This window comes from Petromyzon marinus, chromosome 49, assembly GCF_048934315.1.
Source record: "Petromyzon marinus isolate PM22_M1 ecotype Great Lakes invasive population chromosome 49, UKy_Petmar_22M1.pri1.0, whole genome shotgun sequence".
NCBI lineage: Eukaryota > Metazoa > Chordata > Hyperoartia > Petromyzontiformes > Petromyzontidae > Petromyzon > Petromyzon marinus.
Genome location: NC_133715.1, coordinates 6,016,114 through 6,037,592, shown reverse-complemented (window position 1 = coordinate 6,037,592; position 21,479 = coordinate 6,016,114). Strand labels below are relative to the sequence as shown.

General features: G+C 62.4%; 1 protein-coding gene across 1 annotated transcript; it reads left to right on the top strand.

The window, feature by feature from the left end:
• Nucleotides 1-689: 689 nt before the first annotated feature.
• Nucleotides 690-18,279, top strand: LOC116952918 (rho guanine nucleotide exchange factor TIAM1-like). The gene is made up of 22 exons (XM_032972627.2): nucleotides 690-1,608; nucleotides 1,719-1,959; nucleotides 2,230-2,394; nucleotides 2,849-2,997; nucleotides 4,484-4,713; nucleotides 5,260-5,547; nucleotides 5,933-6,118; nucleotides 6,230-6,355; nucleotides 6,908-6,998; nucleotides 8,488-8,606; nucleotides 10,776-10,931; nucleotides 11,316-11,384; nucleotides 11,635-11,787; nucleotides 12,200-12,308; nucleotides 12,981-13,160; nucleotides 13,393-13,511; nucleotides 13,649-13,757; nucleotides 14,692-14,747; nucleotides 15,020-15,128; nucleotides 15,389-15,476; nucleotides 15,867-16,054; nucleotides 16,177-18,279. The coding sequence occupies exons 6-22, from the start codon at nucleotides 5,476-5,478 to the stop codon at nucleotides 16,818-16,820; spliced, it is 2,574 nt and encodes an 857-aa protein (XP_032828518.2). The 5' UTR covers nucleotides 690-1,608; nucleotides 1,719-1,959; nucleotides 2,230-2,394; nucleotides 2,849-2,997; nucleotides 4,484-4,713; nucleotides 5,260-5,475; the 3' UTR covers nucleotides 16,821-18,279.
• The last annotated feature ends 3,200 nt before the right edge of the window (nucleotides 18,280-21,479 follow it).

Here is a 21,479-nt window from a genome sequence, read left to right as displayed (position 1 = left end):
TGAGTGAGTGACCCAGTGAGTGACCTAGCAAGTGAGTGAGCGAGTGAGTGAGCGAGCGAGCGACCGAGCAAGTGAGTGAGTGAGCGAGCGACCGAGTGAGCGAGCGAGTGACCGAGTGAGTGACATAGCAAGTGAGTGAGTGAGTGACTGAGCAAGCGACCGAGCAAGTGAGTGAGCGTGCGAGCGACTGAGCGAGCGACCGAGCAAGTGAGCGAGTGACCGAGTGAGCGAGCGAGTGACCGAGTGAGCGACCGAGCAAGTGAGTGAGCGACCGAGTGAGTGAGCGAGCGACTGAGCAAGTGAGTGAGTGAGCGAGTGACCCAGTGACCGAGTGAGCGAGCGAGTGGCCGAGGGACCGAGTGAGCGACCGAGCAAGTGAGTGAATGAGCGAGCGAGTGACCGAGCGAGTGACCGAGCGAGCAACCGACCCAGTGAGCGAGCGAGTGACCCAGTGGGCGAGCGAGCGACCGAGTGAGCGAGCAAGTGACCGAGTGAGCGACTGAGCAAGTGAGTGAGCGACCGAGTGAGTGAGTATCCATGTACTCGTGTGTAAATTTGCCTGCCTGGGCTACTGGGCACAGTACCAGCGCTCTCTGTGGTGCACTGCTTACTCTATGCCCTCAGGTCGCCATGGGGAACACAGGGAGCCGCTACGACCAGCACTACCACAACAACAACAACCACAATAACAACAACCACGACAACGGCAGCGCCAGCGGAAGCAGCAACGGCGCCGGCGGTGGCGGCGCCGGCAAGGGCCGCGCCGCCGGGCACCGGCTCCGGGCCTCGGGCCGGGCGGGCGATGCGCGGGGCCACTCGCGGCATCTCCCGCAGCACCAGCGCACCGCCGCAGCTACCGCCGCCGCCGGCCCCGCTCACGCGCCACCCTGGGCCACGTGGAGCTCGCAGAGCGCCGGTCACCCGGCCGCCACCCCGAGCGGCGGCGGATACTGGACCCTGGGGCGCTGGCGCCGGAGCGGCAGGCAGAAGCCGGCGCCGTGGGGCGCGGGGGGGGCCGCGGCGGGGGGCCGCCCGGCGCCGGCGGGAGGGACGCCCGACGTGGAGATGGAGGAGGAGCCCGACGGCTCGCACGTCGTCATCAAGGCCGCGTCGCTGGCGCGCGGCGTCTCGGTCGAGTTCCGCAAGCGCTGCCGCCAGGAGTCGACGGACACGACGGCGTCGCAGCCCTCGTGCGGCGCTGCCGGCGCGGCGCCGCCGAGCCGCGCGGCCAAGTCGCTGCGCGTCGACCGCGGCGAGGAGGGGCGGCCGCCGTCGCCGGAGGACATGACCTTCGAGCCGGCGCCGGCGTGGGGTCGCGAGGTCGCGGCCGCGGCGGAGGACGGGCGGGAAGCCGACGGGCGCTCGCCGCTGGCGCCGGAGCCGGATTTCCCGGGGGGCTGCGACGAGCCCCCCGGGATCCCGGGAGGTCCCCGCGCCGGCTGGTCCCAGACGCTGCCGTGCCGCAAGCTCAGGAAGTTGGCGACGCTCCCGACGCCAGCGGTGGTGCCGGCGGGAGACGAGGAGGAGCGGCCGTGGGCGGCGAGGGAGACGCAGCGCCCGGCGTTCCTGTCGGGCAGCCTGCCGAGGAGGAGGCTCGGGCCCTGCCAGGTACCAGTCTGACCCCGACCCCCCAAAACTCTAACCCCTGACCCCAAACCCGAGCCAGAACAACCGTTCGCTCGCCCGGTGGAGACCGACGTTCATTTCCACCCTGACAGGGCACGGCCCAGGGCAGGGCCAGGCAGGAGGGCAGCGACAGCGGCATCGACCTGCCCTCGCACCGCTCCAGCCTGGAGGCCCCCTGGGGGGGGCGGGCGGCGCCGGGCGGCGCAGGAGACGCGGGGACGGCGGGGGGGCCCGCGCGGAGGGGCTGGGCCACGCGGGGCCCCCCGTGGACAGCGACAGCAGCGGCGGGAGCAGCAGCAGCGGCGGCGGCGGCAGCTACCGCTGCGGTTCGAGGTGAGCCGCGGGGGGGGGGGGGGGTCAGGCCCGGAGTCGCGGAGAGACACGGGGCGGGGGATCAATGAAAGCAACGGCGATGTTTCTGTGCCGGTTGCGTTTTGTGCAGAAATACCGCTCTTCGTCGCTCCTCCTCTGCGACCCCGACGAAGGTCATAGGTCACCGATTGTTTCCAGATGTCGTCCACCACAAATCTTGACACGGCCATCCACATCGTCCGTCCGTCCGGCTCCACGAGTGACGCTGCCGCGCCGCCTCGCTTCCCGCAGGTGCGGCCGGAGCGAGCGAGACGAAGGGTCATCTCCCGGGGCCCCGCGGGATGGGGGTCCCCGCCTGGATCCCTCGTGGATCGGCCTGGAACCCCACGGGGGCTCCCTGGGGGACTGCGCGGAGCTGGACAGGGGCGACGGCTCCTCCTCGCGCTCCCTCGCCAGGTGAGCGACGCTCCTCGCCTCTCCTCCTCCAGCCGCGAATTCTCGGCAGGACCCTCCTGAGAAAGAATCTTCGGGCTCAGCGAGGTTTTCCTCGGTCAGCACGTGTAATGATAACAATGGTAACAACGAATGTATTCGTGCAAGTTGAGCCACCACCATGGTTTATCGTTTACTCCGCTGAGCCTCCCACGCAAGGCAGCAAAACGCTGCTTCGCTTTGAGGATGTGTGCGGGTCGCACCGCATTCTGCCGGTCGACTCGGCCTTCAGCGAGTGGCCGGTGCGGCGCTGGGGAGACACGGGCGGCCAAGGGGGGGTAAGCGTGGGTTTTTGTTTGTTCCGGCCGCACCACCGCCCGTCGTGCACCGCTCCGGCCATCGCCGGCGCTCGCCCCGCCGGTGCGTTAACGGTCCCACGGTGGGGAAGGGGCGCGGCCGATCGCTGTCTTTGTTGCAGCGAGGGGGCGGCCGGCGCGGCCCGCGAGGCCGCCGCTGTGCGCCGCACCGGCTGGCTGTGGGCCAAGCGCTGGCTGGTGCGCGGCAAGGCGCGCCGCGTGCAGCTCAGTCCACGCAGGAAGTGGCGCCGGTGCTGGGCGGCGCTCAGGGGTGAGCGCCAGCACGCACCCTGCACCCTGCCACTCACCCTGCCACTCACCCTGCCACTCACCCTGCCGCTCACCCTGCACCCTGCCACTCACCCTGCACCCTGCCACTCACCCTGCCACTCACCCTGAACCCTGCCACTCACCCTGCCACTCACCCTGCCGCTCACCCTGCACCCTGCCACTCACCCTGCACCCTGCCACTCACCCCATACCCTCACCCTGCCACTCAGCCGACCACTCACCCTGCCACTCACCCTGCACCCTGCCACTCACCCTGCCACTCACCCTGCATCCTGCCACTCACCCTGCACCCTGCCACTCACCCTGCCCCCTGCCACTCACCCTGCCACTCACCCTGCACCCTGCCACTTACCCTGCCACTCACCCTGCACCCTGCCACTCAGCCGACCACTCACCCTGCCACTCACCCTGCACCCTGCCACTCACCCTGCACCCTCACCCTGCCACTCACCCTGCCACTCACCCTGCACACTGCACCCTGCCACTCACCCAGCCACTCACCCTGCACACTCACCCTGCCACTCACCCAGCCACTCACCCGTCCACTCACCGTGCACACTCACTTAGCCACTCACCCTGCACCCTCACCCTGCCACTCACCCTATACCCTCACCCCACGATTACGCAGAGGTGCGGTGGTCTGGGTTCTTCTCTTGAGCCCTCTCCCCCGTGTGTCACCCGTGTGTGCGTGCCTGTGCGTGCGTCTCTCTCTCTCCCCCGTGTGTCACCCGTGTGTGCGTGCCTGTGCGTGCGTCTCTCTCTCTCCCCCGTGTGTCACCCGTGTGTGCGTGCCTGTGCGTGCGTCTCTCTCTCTCCCCCGTGTGTCACCCGTGTGTGCGTGCCTGTGCGTGCGTCTCTCTCTCTCCCCCGTGTGTCACCCGTGTGTGCGTGCCTGTGCGTGCGTCTCTCTCTCTCCCCCGTGTGTCACCCGTGTGTGCGTGCCTGTGCGTGCGTCTCTCTCTCTCCCCCGTGTGTCACCCGTGTGTGCGTGCCTGTGCGTGCGTCTCTCTCTCTCCCCCGTGTGTCACCCGTGTGTGCGTGCCTGTGCGTGCGTCTCTCTCTCTCCCCCGTGTGTCACCCGTGTGTGCGTGCCTGTGCGTGCGTCTCTCTCTCTCCCCCGTGTGTCACCCGTGTGTGCGTGCCTGTGCGTGCGTCTCTCTCTCTCCCCCGTGTGTCACCCGTGTGTGCGTGCCTGTGCGTGCGTCTCTCTCTCTCCCCCGTGTGTCACCCGTGTGTGCGTGCCTGTGCGTGCGTCTCTCTCTCTCCCCCGTGTGTCACCCGTGTGTGCGTGCCTGTGCGTGCGTCTCTCTCTCTCCCCCGTGTGTCACCCGTGTGTGCGTGCCTGTGCGTGCGTCTCTCTCTCTCCCCCGTGTGTCACCCGTGTGTGCGTGCCTGTGCGTGCGTCTCTCTCTCTCCCCCGTGTGTCACCCGTGTGTGCGTGCCTGTGCGTGCGTCTCTCGCTGCAGGCTGCACGCTGCTGCTCTACGATTCAGTCGGGGGGGGTGCCGCCACCTACCCCGGCGAGGGGGGTCCCTGCGAGGTGGGGGGGGCGTGCGAGGGGGGCCCCCCCGGAGGGGACGAGGTGCAGGAGGCCGTGTCGGCCCTGGGGGCCCTGGTGCAGGCCGTGCCCGAGCACCCGCGCCGCGAGCACGTCTTCTGCCTCAGCAACAGCCTGGGGGAGGCCTTCCTGTTCCAGGTGGGCGCCGGGGGGGGGGGCACCGGGGGGACGCGGCCCCCCCCACTTGGATCCGCCACTGACACGTGCCTGTGTGTGTATGCGTGCGTCTGTGTGTGTGTGCGTGTGTCTGTATGTGTGCGCATGTCTGTGTCTGTGCGCGTGTGTGTGTGTCTGTGTGTGTGCGTGTCTGTCTGTGTTTGTGTGTCTGTGTGTGTGTGCGGGTGTCTGTTGGGGAACGGAAGTGTGGTAGCGGTTAGCGCGCCACATTACAAAACCGGTGGCCCGAGTCCGATTCCCGCTCACGGCCTACGCCAGTGACGATTATACAATCTGAACCGGCCCTGGGCCTCCGCTAGGTCGACTCAGCCGCAAACGAGTACCCGGTGCTGTGCGTAAACATCGCCACTGGGGAGACAAAGGCGGCCGGGCAGTGGTGGTGCCGGCCACCCATCCCGCCGTGCGCCGTGCCGTCCTTCGCAGGTGCTGCTCATTAACAGCACTTGCCCCGACGGTCTGTCAAGCCTACACGGGGGACCTTTGTCTTTGTTGCGGCGGGGGGCGCAGGCCGGCAGCCAATCGGAGCTGGAGAACTGGGTGACGGCCGTGCACTCAGCCTGCGCGGCCCGCGAGGTGCGCGGGTGGTGGGGGGGCACGGCGGCCGTTGGGGAGGGGGGCCGGTGTGGCCGGCCCCGCCGGGGGGCCGGGGGCCCGGGGGGCGTGGTGCCGCAGCTGGAGGTGGCGGTGCGGCGTCTGGCCGAGCGCGCCGACCTGGACGCCAAGATGCACAAGATGGCCGAGCTGCAGGCGGCCGCCACCACCGACGCACGCAGCCGGCGCGCCATCGCCGAGCAGGTGGGGGGGGTGGGTGCCTGGTGGGGGGGGGGGGGTGGGTGCCTGGTGGGGGGGGGGGGGCGGGTGCCAGGTGGGGGGGGGGGGGCGGGTGCCAGGTGGGGGGGGGGGCGGGTGCTAGGTGGGGGGCTACTAAGATGAGTGAGGGCAAGTCAGACAGGGCCCATTGCGGCGACGCAGCCGCCTGTGTGTTGGGAGGGGGGCGGCTAGGAACGGCGATGCTTCTTTCTATCAAACCAACATTAAGTCGTCATCACATCATTACATCATCATCATATCATCATCATTACATCACTTCCCTTGCACTCGAGAAGCCGGCGTGACTCGGCACGCTTGACTCGACATTCAACCCCCCACCCTCCTGCCCCCCTACCCCCGCGTCCCCCAGATCCGCCAGTGGGAGCTGAACGTGGAGAGCGTCCACGTGCGTCTCTTCCGCTACCGCTGCTACGCGGCGAGCCTGCGCGGCGGGGAGCCCCCCAACCCCAAGGGGCTCCTCTCGGTGGCCAGCCGGCTCACCAAGGCCGGCCTGGCGCGCCTCGGAGCCTTCACCGCCTCCTCCCTGCACGCCACCGTGAGCCCAGCTGTCCGAACTACCAACCACCCGTGTCTCCGTGTCTCCTTGTCTCCATGTCTCCGTCTCTCACTGCGCTGCCGTGTCTCCGTGTCTCCGTGTGTCCACCAGGTGTGTGCTCGGGACGACTTCTCGGTGCGCGAACGCTCGCTCTCTCTCCCCCGCGGCGACTCGCGGCGCCGCGGCCTCATCTCGGCCCTGCTGGGCCCCGAGCGCGCCCGACTCTCGCCCGCCGAGGTCAGGGACTGAGCGCGCGAGCTCAGCGGCGGTTCGGCGCTTGCACGGGAGCACGCCCGCCGCTCAGCAGACAGAGCGGCGGTGATAGCGGCCCCGTGCGGTGCAGGTGTTCCGGGGCGGATCGTTAACGTAGCGGGATCGTGAGAAGCGTCGGTGGCTTCGGGGAGGAGGCCTTCATCCAGCAGTGGATTGTCCGTGGCCGACGATGATGATGGCCAGAGCACTTGAGTTGCACGGCGGTACAGGAGACAGCGGTGCCCTTGCGCATTCTTAAATCCATCTGTGCGGCGCTATGAGCGTCCACCCCCTCGCGTACACGGCTGGGTTTTCCCCGGTTCTCCTCCTCCAGCGCGAAGCCGAAGCGCTCGTCACTCACGGCCTTCACGGCCTAGACATCCCCCAGTGTGCGGTGGCAGCACCCTCCTCGCGATGAGTCTTGAGGGTCGGCGAGGCTTCCCCCACACACGCACACAGGGAGCTCCCGGCGGCCCGCTCCGCGCGTGCACAGCGGTCGTGTTGGGTGACGCGTCTCTCTTGTGCCCGGCGCGCCAGGCCGCGGGAGGGAGTGCGTCCGCGGACCTGGGAGCTGCCGCCCCTGTCCCCGACAGCGGCTTCGCCCTTCTTGGAGATCCTCAGCGAGCCGGTGAGCCGCAAGAGACCATGAGCTGCCCAGAATCGGATTCTTTGTTTTATCCTGGAGGGGTCCCATGAAGCACAGATGTACAGTAGAACACTTACCCATGAACACTCACTCAGCTGATGACAGCCAGTAAACATGAACTACATCTTAACACACACACAAAGATCCCCTGCATAGCCTTAACAGACCGTTTGGGGCAATTGCTGTTAGTGAGCAACTATGACGGCTGGCATGGCACACGAGGGGGTAAGTGGCTAGCACCACCCCCGGCCGCCTTTGTCTTCCCGGTGCTTATGTTTACAAATCGCACCAGGTGCTCATTTGAGGCTGAGTCGACGTCGGGGAGGCCCAGCACCGGTTCACATATTCTCCGTCACTGATATTGGTTGCTCACACACACACGTGTGTGTGTGTGTTTACATGCACACACACACACGCGTGTGTACTTGCACATATAAAGACACACGCACACAAAAAAGAACCCCCGTATAACCTTAACAGACTGTTGGGGCAAGGGCTGTTAGCGAGCACCTATGAAGGCAGGCATGGCACACGAGGGGGTGGGTGTCCAGCACCACGCCCGGCCGCCTTTATCTCCCCAGTGGCGATGTTTACACACCGCGCCAGGTACTCATTTGAGGCTGAGTCGACCTAGGGGAGGCCCAGGACCGGTTCAGATAATCGTCACCAGGTGTTGGCCGTGAGCGGGAATAGAAACTCGGGTCGCCAGATTCGTAGCGCAGCGTAGCGCTAACTGCTACACTACCACACAAAGATCCCCCCCACCCCCCTCACACGTGTGTGTACATGCACACACATGTGTGTGTACATGCACACACATGCACACACGCGTGTGCATGTACACACACACGTGTGTGTGTGTATTTCTACACACACGTGCGTGCCTTGATCGCTCACCAGGGGTCAGTAACGAGTCATTCACCCCCGGCGTTCACAATGACTGACGATGGCCACGTGGGTGACGATGGCGAGGAGCCTGAGCACAGCACGCGGAGGGCGGGGGGCGCGCAGCATCGCACGTTGAAAATGCTCAGCCTTGTCCAAACGACCATCCTCAATGGAACTGAACATATGGCCGTTTTGTCCTTAATTTGTTACATCTACCCAGCGAATACATCTGTTACATCTATTCATCACGTCTATTCATTGAATAATTTGTTACATCTATACGTTGAATCCATTCATTCAATCTTATTGAATATATTCATTGATGATATTCGTTGGGTCTATTCATCAAATATGTACATTATATATAATTTACATCTGTTCGTTTAATCTATTAATTTCCAGTGTGTTTCTGTGTTGCCGTCGTTTACAGATTTGGATGACGATGGGTGATGAAAGGTGTAGATGGCGATGGTGATGAGGTTATCGGTGGTGATGATAATGGAGGCATTTGAGACGATGTGTGATGATGTTGGTAATTATGATGGTGGTGGTGGGGTGGTGATGGGTGTGCCGACTGGTGCAGGGTTTCCTGATGGAGGACACGAGGGCGTGGAGGAGGTGGAGGGCGTGGAGGAGGTGGAGCTTGTTCCAGAGGCCCAGGCAATGACGAAGCCACAGGACGATGTGGGGGCCCCACCTCCGGTGTGTGGATGTTCCCCCTTTCCCCCTCATCCCCTTGCCCATGTGTCCCTGCTGTGCCTCCATATCCTCCACGTCCCTACGCCTCTATTTCCCTTTGTCCCCATGTCTCCATGTCGCGATACCCCCGTGTCCCTGCGTCCCCTGTACCCCGGGTCCTCGTGCCAAGTTCAGTCCATCCCGTATTCGAGGGCGACGCCTGCACTGTTGAGATTATCGCCACGGCGATTAACGGGGGGGGGGGGGGGTGGGGGTGGTGATGCGCTCGTGGGTCCTCCCCGATCCCCCCCCCCCCCCCGTTCCTGTGATCCGGGATTAGCGCCTCACTGGAGGCCATTCGTGCAATTAGAGAGCCGCCGCGCTCGTTAAGACTCGGCCCGGGCCCTAGACAGCATCCACCGCTGCACCGCACGCAAGTGGCGGGCGACTCGTGCGGCACGGAGCGGCCGCGACGACGCGCCGGCAGGGAGGGTCGGGCCGGGGCTCCCCCCGGGGCGGCCGCCAGGGGGGGTCCCGGAGGCCCTGCTTCGCGGGAGTCCTGCTCGCCCTCTGGGCCAACCTCGCATGGCTCTGCGACGGCCGCCCGGGCCTCCTGCTCTGGCTGCTGGCCAGGGCGCGGCGTCGGGGCCAAGGGGGCCCCGGCCGAGCCCCGGCGGCCGCTCGCGCCGACGGGGACGCGCGGCGGGTCGTGCCGGTAAGTCGCGAGGGGCGTCGCGGTTTGGTGGTGCGGGGTCAAATGGCAGAGGCGCGGCCCCGCAACTGCGCCGCTCCCGCCACTGTTCGCGGGATGGCCTCTTAGAGGGTGCGTTCGGTCGACTCTTCCACGCTGGCCGGGTGTCTTGGTCGAGGTGGAAATACCCAGACTCTAGTGCCTCTTCCTCGGCTCATTAACGAGGTTAACGAGATGCCCAGGTGGCAATTTAGCGGTGGAGCGGGCGGCTCGCGGCAATAGAAAGGTCACACTGGCTGTCTGGGGATTGACTTGGCCCACAATTTCTCCCTCTGGGGTGGATACAATAAGTCAACAGCGGTTGTCCTACGGAGAGACTCGACCCCGCCATAGGAATGAGGAAATGCCACTGCCAGCTCTGCCCGGTGGCGAGCAGGAGGCCCTACCGCCGAGCGGTGGACGGCGCGGGAGCGACGCCACCCCCCTCCCCCGCGTGCCAGATGGCGCCGGCGCCGCTTTCTCTCCTCCGCTAACGAGCGCCAGCGGTGGCTGCTGCTGGCGCAGAGGTCTCCTGCACCCCCCCCCCCACCCCCGCCTTTCCTCCCCCACCCCACCGCCCTCCTTGGCTGCCCCCACGGGAGGAGGGGGGGGGGGGCAAGATTGGCAGAGTCTTAGCGGCTCCGAGGTGGCGTTGGCGAGCTCGTCTCATTAGGGTGAGCCGCCGGCGCTCGAGCAGGTGTTGGGGTCGGCGCAGGCCGGAACGAGGGGCTGGGATCGGCGCTACGACGTTGGCGGTAGCCGGAGTGGGAACTGGGGAGTGGGGGGGGGGCAGGGGCGGAGAGGGGGGGATGGCGGAGGGGGCTGCCACAAGATCGGACCCGCCCCCCCCTTCATCGCCAACATCCCTTCGCCTCCACTTCTTCCCTTCTTGACAAATGCAGCTCTCATCTTGACGGCGACCCGGCGAGCCAGATTGCCTTGGATCAGGCAGGCGGAGGAGCCCCGTGTGTGGCCGCGGTCGACTTGGCACTCGGGCTTGGCACGCAGACTTGGCACCATTTTGGTTTGCGCGCCCCTCCCCCTCCACCCCCGCCCCCCCCCCCCCCCACGATTCTGGCTCTTCTCTACCGAGGAGAGCCGGGACGATTGGTTGGCCAAACAACGGCGTGACTCGGCACGTCTATTTTGGTCGATTACTCGGGACCCTGTTGCGGGAGGTGGTGCTGGTGGTGGTGACAGTGGCGATGGTGGTGGCGGCAGCGATGGTGGTGGTGGCGATGATGGTGATGGCGGTGATGGTGGTGGTAAGGGGGATGGTGGTGGTGGTGGCAGTGGCGGTGGTGGTGGTGGTGGCGGTGGTGGTGGGGGCGGTGGTGGCGGTGGTTAGAAGGTACAGTGAGGAGGTCAGGTGACCTCCATGACTCGCCAATCGAGGGGCCGAGTGGTTTGGACACCGATGTGCGAATTTCCGCATCGTGTCATCTCTGCGGCTCTCGTTGCAGGCGCTGGACGCTTGTGACCTCGGATCGCCCGACGGCGACTCTGACCCTGACCCCAACCGGGGTCACGACCTGCCCCTGCCCCGACAGCTTTCAGAGACCGAGAAATTACGCAAGGTCATCGTGGAGCTGCTGGAGACGGAGCGCACGTACGGACGGGTGAGGATTACAACCAGAATACTAATTAGATGACGACCAGAATGCAACCAGATTACTTACCAGATTACAACAAGATTACAACCAACTTTCCCGATTATAACCAGACTACGATGATTAACAGAATACACACGAGATTACCAATTAGACATCCAGATTGTCCATAAGATAACCAGGTTATTAACCGGATCACTTAATGGCCGGCGGGGCGGTGCGGTGCAGAAGGCCCATTTCCCAAAACGTCGCTGGTTGCAGACCGCTGATGAACGCGTCGAGCGTGGACTGGCTCGTGGGGGGGGGGGGGGGGGGGTGGGGCACGCGGGGGAGACTCCGGCTCTGTGGCTGTGGCTGAAGGAGACGCCGGCTCTGTGCCTGTGCCTGAATCAGGACCTGAAGCTGCTGATGGATCAGTACCTGGAGCCGCTCCAGACGCAGCCTTTCCTCACTCCCGAGGAGGTGAGCGACGCGGATCGGCACCCCTAGCAGAGCCCGCGGTGGACTCCTGGCTACCGAGAGCACCGTGGTGCCAGAACGCCGACATTCACACTGCCTCCCGTGTACCCTTCTCCGTGTTTCTCCTTGTGCCTCGGTCTCCCCTTGTCCCTCGGTCTCCCCTTGTCTTCTCTTGTCCCTGGGTCTCCCAAGTCTCTGCATCTCCCTAACTCTGTCTTCCCATGTCCCTGTGTCTTCCCGCACCCTCGGGCAGCTGAGCTCCCTCTTTGGCCGTCTGCGCGAGATGGAGTCGTTCCAGCGAGTGTTCGTGCGCGCGCTGGAGGAGGGGGCGGCGCTGGGCGGGCTGGCGAGCGACGCTGCTGACCACCCCGCTCCTCACGAGCCTCACTGCCCGGTTCGACTCCGGGTGAGTGACGATCGCGCCGTGACGCCGGGGTCCGGAGTCGATTTTTGTTGGTTCGGGGCCCACGCAATGATCTGGCCAAACGGTTCGTCGTGCGAGCCTCTTCCGCTCGACCGGCACGCGGCGTGATGGCGCTGGGCCTCTGCGCGTGTCTCCCTGCTTGGCCCTGCGTCTGTGTGCCTCTGTGCGTCTCCTCGTACCCACCGGTTGTCCTCCGTGCGTTTCTCTGTCACCCTGGGAACTCCCCCGTGCATTCCTACGCCTCTCCGTGCACGTATCCCACACATCCCCTTGTCACCCGTTTATCCCCACGCGTCCCCGCGTGTCTCATCTCATCCCCGTATCCCCCCCGCCACTGTGCCGCCCCCACCCCCGGCCCCCCTCCCGCCCTCCCTCCCCCCCCCCACGTGAGCAGCGAGCGCTGTTCTCCCTGGGGGGGACGTTCCTCTACTACGCGGAACACTTCAAGCTCTACAGCGCCTTCTGCGCCAGCCACTCGCGGGCGCAGCGCATCCTCGCCAAGGGTGAGCTTCCGCTGCGCCCGCCGCTTAGCGGCCGATCGACGGACCTGGCCGCCCGGTTGGCTGTCGCAGCCGGAGCCCCGGCGGGGTTTCCCCGCGGGGCCTCGGCCGCGGACTCGCGATGTCGCCGCTCGATTCGTGGTCCGAGGGCGCCGGCCGCGGGTGCGGGGCGAAACGAAACGTGGCTTGGCCGTGGCGGGCGGCATGCAGGTGTATACTGGACGCGGTGTGCCGGGCGTAGAATTGGGTTTCCGGATCGCCGACCCGGAACGGGCCGTGTAGATGAAAAGCTGGCCGCACGTAGACTGCCATAGGCTCGCACAGAGATATCATAGACTCCTATAGAGACCCAGAGACGGTCGCCGCTTCGCGCGCACTTTCACATCCACTTCTGTGGCCGTCTGGAATGATGTTAGGAAGCCACTGGGAGCTATTCACTTTTAAATCTAGAATAGAAAACGAATTTCTTTAGAACTGCGTGTTTTGTGTTTAGTCGGGGACGTACGGTGCCAAAGAAGTTCACGTTCGCACGCACAGATTCACACGGGGACTAAACCTTTGCGTGCCGCCGCGTAGCCTCGAGTGGGTTGGCACCCGTAGCCGCACGGCCGCGACACCGAGAGGCGCATTACTGGATGTCGTCTTCCCGGGTGTGACGGTGGGCGGCGGTGGCAGCGCGCACGGAGGAGGCGTTCCGCGCGTTCCTGGAGGAGCGCAACCCGGGGCGCCAGCACGCCTCCTCGCTCGAGTCGCTGCTCATCAAGCCGGTGCAGCGCGTGCTCAAGTACCCGCTGCTGCTGCGCCAGCTCGCCGCCCTCGCCGCCCCCCACTCGCACGAGCGCCACCACCTCACCGGTGAGGAGGGGGAGGGGCCGCAGGGGCCACGCGGTCAGGCACCCCCACCGATTGGCCGCACCGCTGCGCACCACCGATACGATTCCCGACGATGCGATTCCTGTCCTAACAGAAGCTCTGTGTGCATGCGTGCATGTGCGCGTGTGTGTGTTTGCGTGTGTGCGCACGCGCGTGTGCATGCGTGTGTGTGTGTGCGCGTGTGTGTGCGCGTGTGCCTGCGTGCGCCGCTCAGAGGCGATGCGCGCCATGAACGGCGTCGCGCGCCACATCAACGAGATGCAGAAGCTGTACGACGAGTTCGGAGCCGCGTTCGACGGCCTCCTCGCCCAGCAGCCCGGCCCCTGCCGAGAGGCGAGCGTCACAACGCACCCGTCGCACCGCACGCATCCAGCCTCACGCGTCCAATCCCACTCGTCGCACCGCACGCATGGTACTGCATCCGTCGGGCCGCACGCGTCCAACCGCACGCATCACACCGTCTCATGCAGGTGAGCGAGCTGTCCATGGCGGAACTCATCGGCCACGACTCGGTCACCTGGCTGAACCCCCCTGCTCACCTCGGGCGACACTGGAGGGAGCCTCAACTCACCCTGCTCGGTGAGATCCGCAGCGATCGCCCACTCACTCGCTCGCTTACTGACCCGCTAACGCACCCACCCACCCACCCGCTCACTCCCCCACCCGCTCGCTCACCCACCCGCTCGCTCCCCCACCCGCTCGCTCACCCACTCGCTCACTCCCCCACTCACTCCCCCACTCGCTCACTCCCCCACCTGCTCGCTCACCCACCCGCTCGCTCCCCCACCCGCTCGCTCACCCACTCGCTCACTCCCCCACCCGCTCGCTCACCCACCCGCTCGCTCCCCCACCCACTCACTCCCCCACTCGCTCATTCCCCCACCCGCTCGCTCCCCCACCCGCTCACTCCCCCACTCGCTCACTCCCCCACCCGCTCGCTCACCCACCTGCTCGCTCCCCCACCCGCTCGCTCACCCACTCGCTCACTCCCCCACCCGCTCGCTTACCCACCCGCTCGTTCACCCACCCGCTCGCTCACCCACCCGCTCGCTCCCCCACCCGCTCGCTCACCTGTCCAGGAATTGGCGTCGCTGTGACAGCTGGCGGGAGTTGATTAGTGCAGAGGGTCGCTGCCGGCCTGGCAGTGAAGAGCTCCCTCACAGCCACAGCGCCCCGAGAGGCCTCGCGTGGCCACGGGAATCTCTCCGGGCCGCTCATTGGGGGAGGTGGCGACCCCAATTGACCTTCACCCCTGATCCTCGTGCGCCGTGCCGGCGTGGGAGATATGTCTTTGTGTGGCAGTGCCTCGCCTAGGTGGACTCGGCCTAAAATGAGTACCTGGTGGGGTGTGTAAGCATCGCCACTCGGAAGACAAAGGCGACCGGGTGAGGTGCTGGTGACCCACCCCCTTGAGTGCCGTGCCGGCCTAACAGCACTTGCCCCAACAGTCTGTTAAAGGCTATACAGGGGATCTTTATCATTGTTTGTCCTCTGTCCCTACTCCATCTCTCAGTGTTCCGCCCGGCACTCGTCCTCCTCTGCAAGGATCAGACGAAGCCTCGCAAGAAGGTGACGCATCCTCACCATAACTCACACAGAGACCTACAGACTCGCATAGAGACCCATACAGTCACACAGAGACCTATAGACGCACACAGAGACCTAAAGGCTCTCACAGAGATCCACATGGAGACACAGAGACTCACCCGGCTTGGCAGTTGCTGCGTCCGGCAAATGTCCTGATGCCCCCGGGGGCCCGGCCCGCCCGAGGGAGAACAGCGAGCGAGCGAGGGCTGCGGCTGACCGTGTGCGTGCCTGACCGTGCGTGCCATGCGGCGCAGGGCGGCCCCCCCCGGAGTCCGCGCTGCACGGGCCCCGAGGACGCGCTCCGCTTCGCCCACATGGTCCCCGCGACGGCGCTGCAGCTGCGGGCGGGCAGCACCACGCAGGGTACGCGCGGCACGCAGACGACACGCACCGACCGCCCGGCGAGACGCGGCGGAACGATCCATCGGCCGGATATTATCCAGGCCTCGTGGTAGCCACAGCGCCAACGGCGAGCGGTGTGCCGGGTGTGGGAATATTTTTCAGGTCGTCGACCTACCTCGAATGTAACCCTGGACTCGGTGGCTACCTCATTCTCCCTGCTCCCTACCTTTACCGTCCTCCTCCCCCCTCTGCTTCCCCCCCACCCCCCTGCTCCCTCCCAGACGATGGCATCAGCTGCATCTGGGAGGTGATCCACGTGCGCTCCGAGACGGAGGGCCGCCCCGAGGCAGCGTTCCATGTGTGCAGCCCGTGAGTGCGGGCACCGCACGCCAACACCACGCCACCCCCCGCCACACCGTGCCACTCCACGCCACCCCACGCCGCACCGCGCCGCACAGCGCCACACCACGCCACGTCACCCCACACTGCACCACCGCACACCGTAAGCGCGTGTGTATGAGCGCGTACGTATCTGCGTCAATGCACTGACATGTGCATCATCAGAATGTGTGCGTCCGTGCGTGAGCGTGCACAATACGTGTGTCCATGCACGTGTGATTCGTGACGTGCATATGTGCGTCTCTACATGTGTTTGCGATGTGTATACGTGTGCGTCGCTACGTGCACACGTATGTGTGCGCGTGCATCTGTATGCGTGCGCCTGTACGTGTGTGCATGTGCCTGTACGCGTGCGCGCAGCTCTCTGGAGCGGAAGCTGCGCGTCGTGCGGATGGTCGAGCAGCTTCTCAAGGCCGGGGCCCGGGGGGCCCACGGGTCACGCTGGGGGGGTCACGGGGCCCCCCACGGGTGTCACGGGGAGTACGTCCCCTACGGGGGTCAACGCCTCGCAGCGCTGAGGGGGGGCCGGGCGGCGCTGCACAAGCAGGGTAGGGCTTGCACGGGGGCCGCCCCGATCCTACAACCCAAACCCAAAACCCATATCCCTGAACCCCTATCCCCGAGCCCTACAGGCACGCACGGCAACCCCTGACGCCGGTTGTTTCCGCAGAGTCATCGCGGAGCTGCGCGTCGGACCCGGACGCCGGCCACCCCGAGTCACCCCGGGCCTCTCGCCCGTCTCAGCCGGCCGGCGCTTCGGGCTTGGCCCCGGGGACACGGGACAGCGGGGACAATCCACGCAGATCCAGGGACACGGACGGGCGTGGCTGGGAGCACCGTCCTCCGCGGACGTGGCAGCGGGATTACCCCACGGACAACCCCGGAGAAAATACGTCCAGAGACGGAGGAGACAGAGGAGGAGGAGACGGAGGAGGTGGAGTAAGAGAGGGAGGTGGAGTTGGCGACAGGCGACTGTCACCCGGCGACGGGCGACAGTCGCCGACGCGGTGTCGGGGTGGCCATGACGGTGCCGCCCCCGCCAGCCCGGCGCTGGACTCGTCCAGCTTCATGCGTGAGCTGGAGCGGCGCCTGCAGAGCACCTTCCTGTGTGACGGCGCTCCGCCGCCGCCACCTGATACCGGGGCGCGGTGTGCCACGGGGGGTCACGCGGGGGGAGCGGGGGGCCACAGGCCGTTAGCTCGGGCCCTCACGGGAGACTTCACCTCCGAGCTGGCCCGGGACTTCAGCGACCAGAGCCTGAGTTCGGTGACGAGTGAGGAGCGGTTCTTCGGGGTGCTGGACGTGAGTCTGTAACGACGACGCCGGCGCTCTCCGTGTCCCGCGGGTGCACATTTTCTTGATAAGGACGCATGCGCACGCGCATGCATACGTGGACTCTATGTACGCGCGCACGTGTGTGTGCGCGTACGCCCATCGTGTTCTTTTATTTCCATTTTGTTTTCAACAATGGAAACTTGGAGAGAACCAGGACACTCGGGGTCGCCGCGTCCGGCGGAGACGAGTGGATCTCGAGAAGCACCGCGTCGCGATCATGACAGCGTTGTTTGTTTTCGGCGAACGTTCGCGTCCTCCGTGAGCTGTCGGGCTCGTGGTGTCACGAGACGTAGCATCCTTGAGGAACTCGCACAGAAAGCAGTCCATCGCCTCGTGTCCTGCAGCAGCAAACGCCTTTTCAGAAGAGGACATCGCAGAACAACTTCCGAGATCCCTCCAAGTGACCTTTTCCATCCACACGTTCGGGGCGCTGCATAGCCTCCCCCCCCCCCCCCACAACTCAAGAAAAGTTCGCTGTGTGGCAGTGAAACCGAGATTATTTACGTGGTGTATATTTTTGTATGCAGGGTCTCTGATGGGGTCCCCCTCCCCTTTTGTTGGGGCCCTTGTTCGGGGGTTTCCCCGAAGCAGCCTCACCGCTCCTGGCACGGTGCGCGGTTCACGATGGGCGGTGGTGCCGCCGGCCGGGTTCGTGATCGAGCCGGCTGCTCGGAGGGCGGCAGCGCCGGCCTCGTCCGTTTCAGGGTTTATGGCAGTGGGCCCCACGGGACCAACAGGAACCTCCGTGCGGCCCTGGTTCAGGGTAAAGCACTACAGTGGCAAGACTCGCATTTAATGCCTGTGCGTGTTTTCTTTCATTACTGTTATTTCCACGTGCAGCGTTCATACGAGATTGTAGCCCCTTGAGCCTGCGAAAGTAAATCGGTTGAGCCACACCGAAGTGACCAAAACCTATAGAAAGATTAAAAGTTTTCGCCCCGTTTTGAGTAGAACCGTTCAAGTGAGCCGCCACCTCCAGGTGGCTCACGAGTCACCACAGCACTTGTGGTTTCATAAACCTACGCGTCGACTTGGTTTGGCCAGGACGGTTTAGTTAGACCAGGATGCACTAAACCGGCTGACATTCCCTTTCGGGAAGAGGACTTACAATGATTTTTCGGTAGCAGTTTTTATTCAACTTCAGCTCGTATTGGTTTATCGTTATTTAAAGTATTGAGCCAGCTCTTCTACTTTGTTTAAGCCTAGCGTCACCAAAAATGTACCGGACTGCGTCGAGCCTCGGGCTGGGTTTGCCGAGACAGTGTGTGGGGCCCAACTTCGCTCCGGTTATTTATTCTTCTGAAAGTCGTCTCTAGTTTTCTACGCGCGGAGCGGCTCGAGGTTACGGCTGCGTCAACACCGTCAAGGCGCACTTTGTTGTTAACGTCTTAAAAGCATGGCTGCTGCTGTTTTTTTGTAATAAACTCGTTTTTTTGTATGTGTAACAAGTGTGTTATGTTGCCAATTGCGAGAGCCACGTTTCCCAAGGGATCTTGAAGAGGGGGAGGTCCGTATTGAGGACCAATCGTGATGCCAGCACGTCGACATTACAGGTTCGTTGGCGTGCCTGTTGCGCTGGCAGCCGTACAGATGAAAACAGATGCCGCTTTGGAACCTCGTCACCCCCTCGTGGTCGGTGTTGGGAGAGCGAGTCGAGTTGCAGTTGAGAAAAAAGATCACGCAGTGGAACGAAGCAAAACAACTCAGGAGCGCTACCCAACACTTTTATTTCATCATTTTTTGATGACCACCACCCCTTTGTGTCCTCGATGATGGTCACGGTCAGGAAAGATCGAGGCACTGCGAGCACGGGTCACATATACGGAGGCCGTGGTTCTCTTACCGTTGTCATCGGGTTCTACCGACCGCAGCGATCTTCAGAGCCACTCTGAGCACCACGTCTTGTTTGCCATGAATTTCGATGTCTCGTGACTGGATGTTGAGTACTTGGCTGCTATAAATGTTCACATGTTAAGCCACTTCGTTGAGCGATCATTTGTGGCCAGGTCGTTTTTGAAAAAAATAAACCTACATAGCTCAGTTGTGGGCTTTACCTGGTAAAATAAAAAAGGGGCCGTCCATAAATGACCTCACGGGATTTAGGACGATTTTTTGACCCCCCCCCCTCGTCACACGGCGTCACAAAAAGTCAGACCCCCCCTCCTCAAATATGACGTCACAAAGCTCTACCCTCCCCCCCAAAACATATTTCCATTTTGAAAATAAAACATGCTTCAAATCGCTTTAAACTATTGTCATTGTAGTGCGTATTTAATGTGGCGCTGCACTCTGTTGTTGTCGGAGTGTTGTTATAACAATTAGTGTTGTTATGACAATTACATATTTATTTAAAGTTGCGCATTTTGATGTGACGTCACATTTCTCAAACCACCCCCCCTCGTCACAAATGTCTGACCCCCCCCCCCCTAGGTGCGTGACGTCATTAATGGACGGCCCCTAAGAACTAAACAGGATTTCTTCACAAATCTGTCCGTCACCTGATGCTAGTTTAAATTACTGGCGAAACGTCGTACTCGAATTGTTAATGTTGTGTATTTACTCTCCGACACACCAGTGTTGCTATACGAGTAACGAATTGGCATGTTGCGTTTACGTGACAAACGGCACCAGAGTGTGTGGCCTTGAAAAATATACAACAGCCAACATTCCGGGTAAATGGCACCTTCAGAGCACATAAATCAAGGGGGCACTGCCCGAAACGTCGCATATTACGTCTCTCTTTAAGGCCACGTGCAAAGTTATTGACAAAACGCGTTGGGTTTTGATTGTGAGAGGCCTAAGAGAGCGCGTTCCGTCCATGCTGCGCAGACGCCTTGGAAGTATGTACTGGCGGATGATAAAGGCGTTGACGCTGAGGATAACCGGGGCGGTGAAGTATGGTCAAACAACCCCCCGAGAGCGACACGGCCGGTGAGAGAGGGAGAGGCCTTCATCCAGCAGTGGATAGCGGAGCCTGCGAGTCGGCGTGTCCACCCACGTGCTCCCCATGCCGACACGGGGCTGCCCGCGCAGCTGCCTGACCCCCGCCACGTCGGGGTCCTTCCAAAATTCACCCGCCGATTAAAAGTGCTGAACTTCAAAAACTAAAATTATAATCGCATTCTATGGTTCTTTCGGTAAAGTCACTTGATAGAAAAAAAAAATAATAGCAATTAAATAATACAAATGAAAGCAAAGTTAATAAAAAAAATTGCAATCGCGGTGTTACTTTTACTCTGTTTCTGTGGATTGTCCGCTCGTGTGTTACACAGCTGGGGGGGGGGGGCACGCGGTTGTGAGGTAAAATAATTAGCGGGGGCACGCGGTTGTGAGGTAAAATAATTAGCGGGGGGCACGCGGTTGTGAGGTAAAATAATTAGCGGGGGGCACGCGGTTGTGAGGTAAAATAATTAGCGGGGGGCACGCGGTTGTGAGTTAAAATAATTAGCGGGGGGGCACGCGGTTGTGAGGTAAAATAACTAGCGGGGGGCACGCGGTTGTGAAGTAAAATAATTAGCGGGGGGGGCACGCGGTTGTGAGGTAAAATAACTAGCGGGGGGCACGCGGTTGTGAAGTAAAATAATTAGCGGGGGGGCACGCGGTTGTGAGGTAAAATAATTAAGTCGGTGCCGGTGGAAAAAAAATCAGGCGCGCCGCGGCCGCCCTCCAAAGAATGAGGCGACTCGGGCTGCTATTTGTGACTTCAAACGATAATTGTGATTCACGATTCTGTGGCGTACCACCAGCACCAAGCACAGAGTCGGTGAAGTCTCCCTGCTCCTGCTTGCAAATTGGCAGCTAGTGGACAAAAAAAACCCCCCAACTCGACACACCCGTCAATGAGAACAGCAACACACTGTGTGTGATAATTTTTTTCCTGTATTTTCTGTTTGCACAGTCACACATAATCACTTTAAGATGTTTTCTTGTTCATGTTTTTTGTTTGTTGCGGTTGCACCCGATTCAAGAGCCGAATGGCTCACAGGGCTATACCTAATATATGAACTATGTGTGGCATTAACAGGAGGACGCGGCGACTGGTTGGCGTCCTTTGAAGAAGGGGCCGGTGCCCGAAACGTCGCCTATTTTATATACACGTTCTATTTAAGCGACAGCCGGTGTTGTTGAGAGTGGCTCTTGAGGGCTTCGCAATCATTACGCAATTTAAAGTTAAATCTAAAAACTCACCTTTTAAAACTTTCTTAAGATTATTTCAGTGTTGCTTTTTGTAATATGCCTTCGATCGATAGCAATTTATTATAATGTCATTTTGTTTGTGTTAAAACATTGATTTGATTCTTCTTGCGAGTTAGTCCTTTAACAGATTTGTACAGCACTTTGAATGGCATCTTTTGCACGAAATAGTGATTATTTAATAACAAAGACCTGATTGATTTAACTTTATTAGAGAGCAGGCGAGATCTTCTCGCCCGCACCGCAGCCAATCCGACCCGCGCTACGACCGCGAATCGAAAACAATCGATTACCGCAATCCGATTCCCTCCGAAGCCAAACCCCGTTCACAGTAACGATTCCATTAACAGCGCACCGCGTTTTTAGGGAATCGCTTCTGTCGGGGGGGAGGGACGTTGCGTACCGCCGTTGCAACTGGCGTAGGGGGGGGGGGGGCAGAATCGA